This window comes from Camellia sinensis, chromosome 2, assembly GCF_055761805.1.
Source record: "Camellia sinensis isolate YWXY chromosome 2, ASM5576180v1, whole genome shotgun sequence".
NCBI classification, from domain to species: Eukaryota; Viridiplantae; Streptophyta; class Magnoliopsida; order Ericales; family Theaceae; genus Camellia; species Camellia sinensis.
In genome coordinates this window covers 38,345,672-38,360,478 of record NC_138962.1, presented here as the reverse complement: position 1 = coordinate 38,360,478, position 14,807 = coordinate 38,345,672, and the positions used below count along the sequence as shown (strand labels likewise).

At 32.1% G+C, this 14,807-nt stretch overlaps 1 protein-coding gene across 1 annotated transcript; it reads right to left on the bottom strand.

Moving 5' to 3' along the window:
- Nucleotides 1–3,006: 3,006 nt before the first annotated feature.
- Nucleotides 3,007–8,232, bottom strand: EGY3 (ethylene-dependent gravitropism-deficient and yellow-green-like 3). Its single transcript, XM_028226970.2, has 6 exons — nt 7,346–8,232; nt 7,009–7,206; nt 6,115–6,339; nt 5,401–5,639; nt 3,841–3,995; nt 3,007–3,539 (listed from the first exon to the last, which is right to left on the bottom strand). The coding sequence occupies exons 1-6, from the start codon at nt 7,925–7,927 to the stop codon at nt 3,184–3,186; spliced, it is 1,755 nt and encodes a 584-aa protein (XP_028082771.2). The 5' UTR covers nt 7,928–8,232; the 3' UTR covers nt 3,007–3,183.
- Between the last annotated feature and the right edge of the window lie 6,575 nt (nt 8,233–14,807).

Below are 14,807 nucleotides of genomic sequence, written 5' to 3'. Positions count from 1 at the left end.
GAGAAACTTAGACACTAACAATATAGGTGTTTTCGTGTGAAATACATGTGGCCACAACTAATTTTCATTCCCAGAGAAAATAACCAAAGCAACATAAACATGACAGAGAAATTTTCAAAAATTGTTACAAATTACATATAGATGTAAAATATAGCCAAAGAAAATTCAAGAAAGAAACATAAACCTAGCAAGCACAGAAAATGAAAATGCTAGAGAAAATTACACATTCTAGAGAAAATTTCCAGTCCGTAATATTAAAATGCCATAGAAATTTACATACATAACCAGAGAAAATTAAACATGATAGAGACACACAAGGGTAAAAAATGATGTGGCCAGAGAAAATTATAAATACCAGAGAAACTTAGACATAGACAAGAGAGTAATATTACATATAAATGTAAAATATAGCCAGAGAAAATTCAAAAAGGAAACATAAATTTAGCAGGTACATAAAATGAAATGCTTGAGAAAATTAAACATTCCAAAGAAAAATAGACATACTAGAGAAATTTACAGAGCAGAGAAATTTATAGATAAAATCACACAAACATGTTCAAGAATAAGATCAAAACACAGAGAAATAACTTTTTTTCAAAATAAACATGCCAGAGAAAATTCAAAGAAGAAACATACATCGAGCAAATACCAGAGAAATTCAAATGCCAAAGAAATTTATAGATAAAATCACACAAACATGTTCAAGAATAAGTTCAAAACACAGAGAAATAACTTTTTTTCAAATTCATGTAGCTTTTTATTACGAAATTGAAACCCTAATTAATGGAAGGTTAATATAAAATGCAATTAACTGTGTTTTCAGAGAAAAACTCGTTGAATTGTAGAAAAACTTACCAGAGTTAGGATGAAATGTTGATTACGAACTGATATGCCCTGAGATGAAGATGCAATGTGACAAAGATGAACTGAGATGACGATGAATAGTGAAAACGGGGTTAGTGAAATTTGTGAGAAAGGAATGTGAAAGATTTTTACAGAAGATAATGAAACTCTAATGTCGATGATGATGATGATATTGAAACCCTAATTATGCTATTCTCTTGCTCGTGAAGATGGTTGGATGTTTGGAATGGAACTCAGTCGTTAAAATCCAGTTTAGTTTCTGTATTGATTTGTGAAGGGTATTTTGATCCATAAAATAATTAAAAATGCGCGCAGTATAGTTGAGGGACCTGATGCATCACCTCTCTTTTTGGTATCCTCTATCCTTTAAATTACTATTATTAGGGACCTTAAAATTTTTTTTCCAAAGTTCTAATGTATGAAATTAGATGGAACACATGAATACTTTGTGAAGTTATTGGACTATAAGTCGTCTAAATGAGATTTATAAATAAATTTCTCATTTATTTTTATCAAATTAGTTTCTATTTTTTTTCTAAAAAAAAAAACCAAGCAGGGTCTTAATTTTCTTAAAGGTGCACTTTTTTTTTTTTTTTTGGATCTGGATTTAAAGTAGCCACTTGATTGTCAAGTTTTTAACAAACCCTTGTACAGAGAACTCTTCATGAAAGCTTCAAAATTTCAAATATTGCACACAGCGGGGAAATAATTGGTTTTTTGATGAATTACATTGACACCCATGGCATTTCACAAAAATTACAATAATTATTTGACCTTTTTCAAAATTTTAATTCATATAACTCTTAGGCACCGTTTGGAAAGGTGGGTTGGAAGTTTTTTTTGGCTATTTTAACCATAAAAGACAAAATATGTTATTTTAGCCACAACAAACAAAACATCACATTCAACCCATAATCATTACACTCTTCTCCCACAAAAAAAGTTAAAAAAGCCAAAAAGTCAAAAAATCCTTCCCAAACCAAACTTTTTAGCCCAGGCTAAAATAGTCAAAAAAACTAAAAAGCCAAAAAGCCAACCCACTTCCCAAACAACACCTAATCTTATTTTTATTAAAAATTCGTTAATTGTATGAATGAAAACATAGTGTTATTATTTTTTTATATTAAAATGTATATTTTCCCTTATATATATTCATGTATTCATACTATCTGCACTAATTTTGCTCTCGTTTAATGTTATTAAAAAAATTAATATAATTATATTAAATTTTTTAACATTGCTAAAAAAAAAAGTTAGTATAATTATATTAAAATCATAAAATTTACTGTATATTTTTTGTTTTTTTTTTTTTAAATTTCAAAAAAGCCGGTGTAATTTACCCTACTTTGACTTTTTTCCACCTAAAACAAAATTTTACATGGTACATGAAAGACTCAGAAAGAAGCACAAGAGAGTTTTCAACCCAAGAAAGAAAGACAGTTTACTCACGGAAAGTGTTTATAAGAGCATATCCAGCAACCTCTCTATTTCACCAAAAATTCTCCAATAGCAAGTCAAAAGCTTAAATTTCTTCTTCAAGAGCCTAACTAATGTGAAGCTAAACTAACATTTTGTTACAGTATCTCGCCAGGAAAGACGAGATAATGTACACTAGTTTTTATTTATTTTTATCTTTTTTTAATTCAAACTTTTGTCTCTCTTTTTATGGCACACTCTTTCTCCATTCTATTTGTTTTCTTAATTTGAAATCTCTCAGCTCTTTCTCATAAAATAACTTTAAAATACAATTTTTATACATAAAATTTATATTAAAAAAAAAATGACTACAGAAAAATATGACTATTTGAAAAATACGACAGTAGAAAAATGTAACTTTCAAAAAAATATAATTATATTTAAAAGAATGAAAAAAATAATAATTTGAAAGAAGTTTTTTATTTTTTATTTCATTTTTAGATGGAAAAAAAAAGTATTTAAAGTATAAGAATATTTTAATAGAAGATAACTAAAGTAGATAGTAGTGTATATTAAAAAAATGACTAAGCTAAAATAATAAAGTAAAATTTTAAATAGCTATTTTGACTATCCTTATTGGAGATACTCTAAATCCACCGTCAAAACATCAGCTAAAGCGAAGAATCAAATCTCGAAAGCCTATGTTTGTTTGCAACAAAACTAGAATATGGAATGGAAGAAATATCATAAAAATGAAATACCCACACGAAATTAGCCACCCCTAGATACACCAAGCTCCAGCTACATGAAATACAGTACACATCATTATAATGTTTTTCTAAGTAAAATTTAAAGTTTTATACATAAGAACACAAAGTATTGCCTACACAGAAAAAGGTCTATTTACAAATCACCCCTGAAAAATGGATCACTGAAGAACGAACTAGAGAACATTCCCCCACCATTCGGGAAAAGAGTAAGGAAACAAATGAGGCCGAGTATGAAACCCCAAGCATACCTGTCGTCTCCCAATGGGGTGATCTCGTCCTTTGCAGGTACTTCCTCTCCACCTCTGAAGAAGGTTGCGAAAAGTCCCCATGCCAAACAGAGGACACTACCACTCAAGCCTCCGATACCTAGAAGAAGTGAGGTCGCAAAAGATAGCAAAGTTGCAGTGCTTCTACCAAACATAGCTTGCGCAATGCGACCTCCTTCAAGCCTTCCACATGGCAGCAAGTTCAAGGATGTCACCACCATTCCTGCAGAAAAGTGAGATTGAGGCAATCAAGAATCTCGTCTTAGCTACTTGATGCTTTTGTCCTCTTTTTATTTTTTTTATTTTACAGAGAAAGATACTTACAAGTTATGTCACATGAACTCAAATACGGATATTGGGTGTGGGTGCATATCTAAAGGTCGGATCCATCAAACCTCAAATTTACAGGTACACCGGCTCAACAAGAAATGGCCATATTTCTATATTTTTAATCTATTGCGTGATAAAATAGTGCTATACGTTAAAAAGACATTTTATTCATTTTATACAATCGGCAAACTCACCTAAGAGTCCAGCAAAAGCAAGGGGGTCAACAGGGACTCCCACACCTTCAACTGCGTAAGGCAATACATTCCCAAGATCATCTGCATATGGTCCAATGACATATTGTACGAAAGAAAGCAGTGGGTTATTGTAAAAGAATTGAGGCCTTATATACCTGCAAAACAAGAAATGAAAATTAAACAACAACCGAATAGCTCTGAAGTGCAAACGCCAGAAATTACATTACTTGTCTTAATCAAATCAATAAGCACACAAACAAACACGCAAATGTGCATATTATCCACATACGTTGGCATCTAAAAAGTACGGACACTTCTAACGTGTCATGTCCAATAGGGCATTTGTTGAACACTTTCAACATTTGGCCACACAAGAAATATATTCCAATTTTGAATAAAAAAACATTAGAATTCAATGATAAAATAAAAACAATGTAAATTTATATATATTCTCCTCTAGATTCCAAAAAGTTATTATCTATGAAGCACGGACACGGACACGCATACGGACACGGACACGGACACGGGACACGCCAATTTTTAAAAAATGGGGACACAGACACGGCAGGGGACACGGCATATTTTTTAATTTTTTTATAAATATTTTTATTTTAATACATATTAATTATTTTATTTATTTATTATATTTTTTAAGTAATATGTTCTAATTAATTTTTTTATTTTATTTTATATACATGTTTATTTATTTTTATTAATATGTATAAGTATATATAATATAATAGTTATATAATAATAACTGGCGGCATCCTTTATAACTATTATAATAATAATACCTTCATTTATTATTATAATGTAATAATAATAGTTATATATTATATACATATATGAATCCAGCAGATTAAAGAAGATAAAGATGCGACTGAGAGAGAGAGAGGAAGAAGCAATCGATCGCGATCGCGAGGGAGAGAAGGTGAGAGAGAGAGCTCGTCGAAGTCGAAGGGCGACTGGATCGTCGAAGTCGAAGGGGATGGAGGTCACCGGCGAGTCGACTGGACTGGATCGAAGTCCAGGTTTGTTTCAAGACTTTTACTCTTCCCCTTTACTCTTCTTTTTTGCTCTCTGTGTCCAGATTTGGTGGACACGCGTGTCTCCGCCGTGTCTCCACCGTGTCCCCTGCAAAAAAATAATTAAATTAAAGGGACACGCCACCCGGCGTGTCCCATACGTGTCCCCGTGTCCCCGACGTGTCCCCGTGTCAGACACTGCCACGGCATGAAATCTGCCGTGTCCATGCTTCATAGGTTATTATATATGAGTTAAATATTCATATGCATGACATGATATAATAAATATATAAAATTATATATTTTGAATGTGTCCACCACATGATGTGTTATATTTTTTGAAAAATTTCCGTGTCATCGTGACCGTGTCTGTGCTTCTTAGATTAGCATTATATTATTGGTTTTACGTCTATTCTCTTTCTAGAGACCAATGATTGTATTTTTTCTCCTCTCAAATACACATTAGTGTGTACTAATTGGGCGTTGTTTTTAGCAAGAAGTACTTTGATCTCACAAGGCATTGAAGAAAACTTACAAGGCATTGTCACCACCATTAAAGCTTCCATCGGCCACAAACGCAGCAATTGCAAGTACTAGAGATGTTAGATATGAACTAGCCGTGCGTGCCACGGGAATATCAAAAAGTGCCTTTTTATTTGGCAGCAGAGACTCGTAGTTATTCATCACTCCCAAGCATCCTGTCCAATTAGACGGCACAAGAAAAGATGGGCTGAGTTTAACACCATATCGAGCTGCTGTGACCCTTGTTGCTATCTGCAAAACATAAATGATAACAAACCTTCAGAACACGAGAGACAAACTTCCAGTACTCATTATGCGAAGGATGCGAGTTGCTTGAAAGCATTATGACACAAATTGACAAGTTTTTGGCCAAGTCCTTGCTTATGTAATAGCTTTGCAATATTCATACGCACGCCCATCTTTACCTTATATAGAGTAATAAAAATTATCCTCAGGACTTTAGAACTAGTTTCTACTCGTGAGCTGACAAGTTTGACATACTTAGGCCCTGTTTAGCATGGGCTAAAAAGCTGCTTATTAAGGCAAAACGCAAAAGCCTGTTTGTCTTGAGCTAAAAAAGCAACTAAAAAAGTATAAAAAAATTGACTTCCCACTAATGACAAAAAAAAAAACTTTTTTAGCAACTACCAAGTGCATCAGCTTTTTAAGATTCTAAAAAAAACTAAAAAACCAATCGCCAAACTCCACCTAATGCAAATGTGCATACCTCAGAAACTCCTAAGATGGAAAGGAAGCCGCCAAAGAGAGGCACAACGTCAGATACGTAATCATCAAATGTAGCATTAGGCTTGAGGAAGAAACCACTCATCAAAGCTATTGTCCCAAAAGTTGCAACACATAAAGTTATTGCACTAACATAACCCCAAGGAGTGCTCAACTTTGTCGATTCAAACTGGAGATCCATCTCTGCTTTGGGTTGCACCATACAAACCTTCAAAAACAATATTTATAAATGATAGGATCATAAAAGATGAATTTCAATAAAATAAAACACAGAAAAAGGATGTCATAATCTGAAAATTACATGGGAATAGTTCCAAACTACAAGAAAATAACCTTCAACACTACTCCTGTATGGTTCTGTTTTAGTTTTTCCCTCTTCATTTTTCATGTTTTTGAAAACAAAACAAAACAATCAAAAGTTCAAAATCACCCATCACTTTCATCTCCTTTTCATTTTTGTGAGTAAATAGTTCTCAATAATTTGAAAACAACCTCAGTGTTTCCTAAAAGTGGATTGTTTTCATAAAATTTCCCTGAAAATCGTTTTCAGAAACAATTCCCCAACAAGTTTTTTGTGTTATACAGAAATTGAAAACAGAAAACAAAAAACTGAATCACAACCAAATAGGCCCTTGGATTTTAATCCTTCTAGCCTATGCAATAAATTGTTTAAACTTTTTTGAAGTTCTGTGATGCTAGTAATATTAGTCATCAAGGACAAATTATAGAGATACAAGTGCAGTCTATAGGAAATGAATCACTTAAATTAGGTTGTGATTTCCAACTAAATAAATAAAAAAACACATATACAAACACATTTCAATTTCCAATCTTCAAAAAAAATAACACAATTAGATATGTCCTAATCTTCAATTACCTGTTTTGTAATGTCATTAGATTTTTCCTCCATGAGCCATAACACAACCTCCGTCCCTGCTGCTTCTGATAGTTTTCGCTCCAATTTGGGTATGGCTTCTTCAACTGGTTTCCTCAAATTTCCAATGAAAATTCCCCCATCTCCAAATCTCCTCACATCTGTTGCGAAAAATGTATCAAACCCGAAACAGCTTCTCAACTGCCATTTCAAAATCCTCACAAGAATTACACATTTTTCTAGCTTTTCTCATTTAAACAAATACATACATGTGTACACACTCATATGCAGATATACATGTCATATATTAACAATAAACCCAATTGAGAGAAACAAACACCTTGTTAAGATCAAGAGCCTTGAAAGTTTCCTCTGCTTGCTCCAACATTTCTTTCTCTCTGGCCAAATTGTCACGAACCAGTTTGTTAAACAACCCCACAATTGGGTTATCACTGCTTTCTCTGTCAAGCTCTTTGAGCTTCCTATCTGCCCTCTTCTTCTCAAGCTTAATCGCGGCCTCAATCGAAGGATTACCCATGAATTTCTTGAACTCCTCGTCAGTCTTCCAGTCCAGTTCTTGCTGTTTCTCTCTCTCCTCAGCCTCTGACTCCCTCAATTCATCCTCTCCAGACACACCTCCCTTTTGGGTATCCTCAATTTCAGGCTTTTCTGAAACTACAGCAACAGAGGATGATGATGATGAGGAAGAAGAAGAAGAGGGTTCATTTTCTTGCTCAGCTTTGACCAAAAACTTGACAAGTCTTTTGGAATTGGGGGTGGAGAAGAGAGAAAATAAGAGTTGAGTGTTTTGGCCAAATGGGTGTTTGGAAAGAGAAGGCAGACAAGATGGGCTTGGGTTTTTCTTGAGAACCCATGAGGGAGAAGAAGAGAATGAACAAGAAGTAGTGAAAAGGGTGGCCATTGAAGGAGTAGATGAAGAATTGGATTGAAGTTGAGGGAGAGCATGATGGGTTACAGCAGTAGGAGTGAATTTTAATTGAGAAGAGAGAAAGTGGGAGACTGATCTAGAAATTTGTAGAAGTTTTACAGGTGGATTTGGTTGTGGAAATACGGACAAGAGATTAATATAACCCCACAAGAAAATCCCAATCCTAAATTTTGTGGTGCCTATCTTTTGCTCGTGTTTACATTTGTATGTATAAATTTGCAAGTACTATGTTATATGAATTGAAAAAAAAAAAAAAAAAAAACAGTGAAATTTATTGGATGACATAAAAAAATCACATAAATCTAGGGGACTTTGAGCCAAAAATCAGTATGGTTGGTTTCTTGTTATAGATCCTTGGTTTGAGTCTGATGGAAAATATGCTCACAAATGTTTGATGAAATGCCTGTGTGAATGTTTGTGTCAAAATTGGAGTATTGGGCTTTTTGGTCGCCTTGTCAGAAGTCTGTTTTTCTCAAGTTAGCAACAAAACAAAAATATTTAATCCATATTTGTTTTACACAAATATTTTTACATAATTTTTTTCCCTCATACAACTGTTTCATGCTTTGGGTACACTGATGAAAATGAGAAAGGTCAGTCTCTTGATTTCTCCTTGTTTGTATGTGAACAATTTCTTCTTGTTTATTTTTATGTTCGGAGGAGGAACTCTCAAGCTATTGATTCACCCTTTCAGAGTAAATCCCGATTGCCAGCCGTCTCATGCAAACTATGTATATCAATTAAGATGGGCGCAACATGAGGAGTTGAATTAGGATGTCCAGATTTACAGTTTATCCCAAGGCAAGCCGCTTCAGCACCTGGGCCGACTCTCTGGGTTATTTCTTCTTGTTTACGTGTGAACAATGGTTTGTGTTTCTTGGGCTATTAGCCTTTAACAATTATTTTTGTCTTTTTGGTTTGACACTGCTAAAGAATAAAGCTATGATTATTTTTCTCCTCTCTTGGTGATAAATACAGTATAGTATTGGTGTGCCTGATTATGTTTGTAGCTAAAGGCATTATGGCAGTTATTTTTAGTTCCGCTGTGCACATATCAAACTTATATAATTTTTGCATAAGAAACGTAGTAAAACGGCACACTAGCTGAATTTTGCAGACCTTGATTTTGGCGTGAATGACCTCACAGTCATGGGTTTGAACTATGTCTCAAAAATTTAATGTCAATTCACTTTTAAAATTTAATTAACTTTGCTGAACTTGATGAAGCTGTTAAACTAATGCATTAATTTGGAAAATTGGAAATTTTGGTAGTTTATAGATCTCTTTTTTTCTTTTTAATTCATGATAGTGTAGAACAAGAGAGAAGACAAAACAAATCATTGGACAGAATAGGTAAATCTGACTCTCTGAATAGCTCAATTATCATATACCTCAAAGTTAATTGTTTCTGTGATAATATCATCCAACACAGCATCGGCTATAACTTTTCCAATTTCCTTGTTCCATCGTTGGAAATTTCTCCATTCCTCTGTCGTGCCATTCAAATCTATCAATTGGTTTATATATTTAACATCTCCGTATTGCTCTTCCAATAAGGAAATTTGCTCACAAATTACTTTTCCAAACTCCTCCGGTCCTAAGCCTTCTCTACCACTCCTCTGCCTTCTTCCTTGCTTTCCATAAGTGTCCATCGCTTCCGTCACACAGTTGAACAAAAGCTGCTTCGTTTGCATTGAGACCTGTTTGGGCTTCAAGTGCTGATCTGAACTGTACTTGACATCTTGTAATTCTGTTTTGCTAACACAATTGTGCTTCTCAGTCAATGATTGTATAAGGAATTCGCAGAGGTATGTTGATTTAGCTTTTCTTGGATAATTGAAACCAGAAATTGGTTTGATTTCTTCTTTTTTTGCTGCAAGAAAGTGTTGAGCTGTTTTATCAGAAAGAAGGGTTTCATTTTACATAATGAAGAAATTTCAGATTTAAAAAAAAAAAAAAAAAAAAAAAAAAAAAAAAAAAAAAAAAAATTAACATTCATTGAAATAAGAAATTAACTGGAGAACCTTCATTGGATGACAGTTCTTCTAGTACAGACACTGGACTGAGCTGTTTGCTGTCTTTTGTATTTGTAGCTACCTGTTAAACATTGTTGTAGCTAGCTTCATACAAGTATATTTAAGTAGATTTGAACTATTTAAAGCTAGAAATCAAGTAAAACTTGAAATGTTTTGTTTTCTTGGTGACCAACCATGTAAATTCAAAGTAAGTTCTGTTTTCTACCTCTAATTCTCTCAGGTTGTGGAGTTTCGAGGCTAGAAAAGTGCTCTGACAAGGCAAAGGAAAACCCAAGGATGCGAAATTTCTCACTGAATTATGCTGCTGTTTATTTCCCCTCCCAAAAGCTGGTATGCCTCTATCTTTGCAATGCACACTTTTCTGGCAATTTTTGTAGGAAACGAGCTTGTTGATAGCCGATTTCAGGATCTTTGAGCCATTTGGGATTGCAATTCTCCACTTAACCTTACGACTACCTATTCTGTCGAAGCTCTTCTTCGTGTATCTCCTTTCTGAGAGGTAAACTTCAAGTTTAAAAGGCTCTTGTCGCTCTTCAAGAAGTTGAGCAAGCCGTGCCATAGACACCACTGGTTTTGATTTAGAAAGAGCAGTCATCAAATCTAAAAACAACGTCTGGATTGGAGCTTAAGAGATTAAGGGATTGAGCATATATGGTTGCAAGCTCAAACAAGGAAGAGATGAGGTTTGCAGAGTTGCAATAGTAATAAATGGAATAGTAACTACACATCTGGCAATTTGAGCTAGCTGATAGAAGTTTGAACGCTTGTAGAGAGAGAGAGAGAGAGAGAGTAGATATCACCCTTGTGTGCAGGCAATCTTATAAATGATAGAAGACAGCTTAAAGTTGGGAACGAATCTAAGAATGTTGGAGGGTACAAATAAAATATTTGCGAAGGCAAATTTTTGTCCAGGCAATCTTGTAATTGACTGTACACAACCAACCTACCACGGGGAGTTATACAGGATGGCCTATGCTGCGAATTTGCAGGCGCTCGATAAAAACAAATTATGAATCCATCGAGGGCATGCATATTGGCAAAGCTGGTGGTCCATTCACCCCAAGTGTTGTCTTAGAGATTAAAACATGTGTCCTCCTAAGCCGTTGTCATATTATATGGACTTAGGTATGAGTATCAAAAGTTAGATATTTTTAAATCAAAATATTAAGATATAACATATGAATTCAAAAGTTAGATACGAGTATAGAAAAATGCCTTAAACAATTATATCCATTACATATACTCCATTCATGTGAGAAGTGTGAAAGGTTTCTTTATTAGTGAAAATGTGCATTTTTTCGTTGAATATCATATAAAATTAGAAGGTCTAAGTATCCAAAATATCAGACGATCCCAAATGATTAGAACAACAAACACCCACTTCGTTCTTATTTTAGATACTCATATATAACAATCGAAGACTGTTAAAATGATTAATTAGATTCTCATTTAGTAAACAAATCACCTCAAACTAACCGAGGCAACAATCAAGTTATATCTAACATTCTTAATTATATTATATCTAATAAACAAAATACCTAGTGTAAATATAAGAATCTATGTAACACACCTTATCAATATGTCACCACCCCTGGTGGTCATATCATACATATTATCTTGAAAGTTTCTATCATGTCATATATGGTCCCCTCAATTTTATTGTCTGTGTGTTGAAAAATGTACATGACAACCCTAATGGGATTAGAAAGCAAATTAAATGTTGTACATGTTTATTTGGATGAGATTGTATGGTTGGGAGAGTCATGAATTATGTATCGATACTGGATATACATGTCATATTCCTAAAAATATGCATGCATCTAGAAAGTTTGTATGCTTATGACCCTTCTATGTCCCTTTCCATACGACACCATATAATCAATTTTGGTGTCATACATTGCTAGAATTTATGCATGTGGGTGGGTCCAATGTTTTGGCTAACTTGTTTAATTGTGAGTGAAGTGGGTGTGTGACTAACATTATTACAATTTACAGTTCTTCTATCATTATCTTTCTACCATTCTCTTTGATGTGTTTTAAAAAAATAATAAATTACTAATCAATCCTAATAGTTAAATTTAATTTTTATTAAATTTTATTGAAAATAAATTTTAGCCAAATCGTCATTAAAAATAATTTTTTATGATTATTTTTTATATGTCGCTAAAAATTAACAATTAACGACTTTTTTTTTGTTGTAGTTTTATAAATTATCGCTAAAACTTGCAATTAGTGACTTTTTTCGTGATGGATTTTTCAAACTGTCTTTGAAAATTAAAAATTAGTGACATTTTTGTGTGATGATTTTTTAAACTATCACTAAAACTTATGATTGGTGGCATATTTTGTGACAATTTTCAAGTAGTCGCTGAAAATTAACAATTAGTGACCTTTTTTAATAGTGTTTAATAAAAAATATCATTAATTATCATAGGCCTTATTGAATAATAAGTCCACCTATTAAGACCTACACATAAATCTCTCTTAAAAAAATATCAGTTACCAACATCTTTTCAACTATTGGTTACTTTATTTTTTCATTTATAAATTTATATATTTTAACCCTGTCAACTAGAAAAATGTGTTCTTTTCACTTCTTCACAGTTGAATGGGTCAATTTGTACAAATTAATAGTTAAAATGAATAAAGTGTTTATTAATAATTAAAGATATTTTGATGTAATCAATAACTGGATTAAGTTTTTTAAAAATTGAGTTTTCAGATTTTTGTATTTTTTTTTTAGTGAATATTTTTTAAATTTTAATTTTTTTTTTTTTTACTTTTTTAGATACACTTCACTTAGATGTATCTAAAAAGTAAAAATTATGAAAAAATATTTTAAAAAATTAATAAATACATAAAAATATTTAAAAAATGTCCTGAATTCTTGTTTTTTTTTTATTTTGATATTTAGGGAATTTTTAAAAGATTTTTTTTATACTTTTTTTTTTACTTTTTAGGTGTATTTATGTTAGGTGTGTCTAAAAAATAAAAAAAAATTACTGACAATATTTAAAAAATTTAGTAAAAATTAAAAAAAAATATAAAAAATAAGAACGTAAAATTTTTTGAAAAGTGTTTTTAAAAAAATGGAACCAAGCTGCTCAAGTTTGCATTTCTTGGCCATAGTCACAAAGGTTCATTACGTGTCATTTTAGTCCTTATTTAATGTTTCAAGTATGTTAATTTAGTTCCTAACTTATTAATTTCATTATTAAATAGTCTTTATATAGTAAAAATATTCTCATCAAATCACATTTACATATTAGAAAAATGAAAAAATAAAAAAATCAAAAGTAGGTGATTTGTTTTATCAACAATGATTCATCCCACTAAAAACATCACCACTAATAGCACTAATGCATTAAAAAAGTAAAAAAAAAAAAAAAAAACACAACTCCAAGACCAAAACATCACATCATTAATGGCGAGACCCACTGCCACCTAATTAGTGGGAGCACTAATTAGTGCTCCCAAGCATTTTTCTTGTTTTATTTTTGTCTTCAATATTTAATTGTATCAATATAATTTGAAAAATATACCTTTACTTTCCGTTATCAATGGTAGATGGAAACGGAGAGCGGAAATGAATCTTTGGTGAATGAAAACATTTGCCGCAAAAGAAAATAATGGAGGAATACGCAATAAGAAAATAGAAAAATGTTTTCACCTCTTTTGACCCCTTTTCCTTCCTATTTTTTTTTTTTTTTTTTTTTTTTTTCAATCACCACCCACCACGTGTGTATGGGGTGGTGGGGGTAGTGATTGGAGAGGGTCTCTATCAATGCTGAAGAAAATAATAGAAAGAAGACAAAGTTTTTTTTTTTTTTTTTTTGTGCGCGTGTGCGTAGAAAGAACATAAAGTTAAGCAGAACTCCAAGTTCCTTGTTTATCTTAGGAGTGTTTTGGGAAGTTGGTAAAAAATTAACTTTTGACTTTTTACTAAGTTTTTTTAGCTTTTTGGAAAGTAATTTGGGAAGTTGGTAAAAAGTTAGCTTTTGACTTTTTAGTTTAATATTTATTTATGGCGTCAAATCAAATTAAAATGACCAAAATACCCTTACCTAACATAAGAAATTTATTTTTTTTATTTTTTTGTCATAAGCCATAATTTGTAATTTTACACTTACATTTTTGGATATTTTATCCAAAAACGTGACTTTTTATTTTGTTCCCAAAACAGCACTTAGTCTCTAAGTTATATTACCAGTCATTCAAATTCATCAATGCATCTCTACTGTATAATTAGTTAGATTTAATGCTATATGTTGTTACTTTTTATAATTATACATGTGTTTCTTTTATGAAGGATATTCACATGTAACGCCAATGAAGGCTAATGTGACTAGTGGGACATGTAAAAAAATTTATAGAAATTAATAATTGTATTTTAATTTTTGTCTGAATACTTATCTCATGTTTGATAGGTTGTTTTAAAAAATTATTTTGATTATTACTCTCATCCATTGTTTGATGTTGTTCAAACTTTCTTTTAGGAATTAGGGTCTCAAAATAATAAAAAACAATGGTGTTGATAATAATGGTGAGTTTTGGTGGGATGGATTAGAGTTTTGGAGTGAGGAGGAAGAAAAAGAAGAGAAAATAATTTTGATTTAGGGAAGAATAAGCAGAGATTTGAATAGGAAGAATACGTATAATTGATTAGGGTGTACTATGATAAAAAAATTATTTTAAGATTTAAAATGTGTTGTCTTTATTAGTAAATTCACATTAAAATATAATAAAAATTAAAATTTTAAATTTTAGGATAAATTACAAATACACCCCTGAGGTTTTCTTAAAATACGAATTGCCTT

Coding starts and splice junctions, on each gene's coding strand:
- EGY3 (XM_028226970.2), bottom strand. CDS start 7,927: ATGGCCACCCTTTTCACTACTTCTTGTTCATTCTCTTCTTCTCCCTCA. Junction 7,207..7,345: donor AGGCTCTTGATCTTAACAAG/GTGTTTGTTTCT, acceptor TTGAAATGGCAG/TTGAGAAGCTGTTTCGGGTT. Junction 6,340..7,008: donor CTAATGACATTACAAAACAG/GTAATTGAAGAT, acceptor TTGTTTTTGAAG/GTTTGTATGGTGCAACCCAA.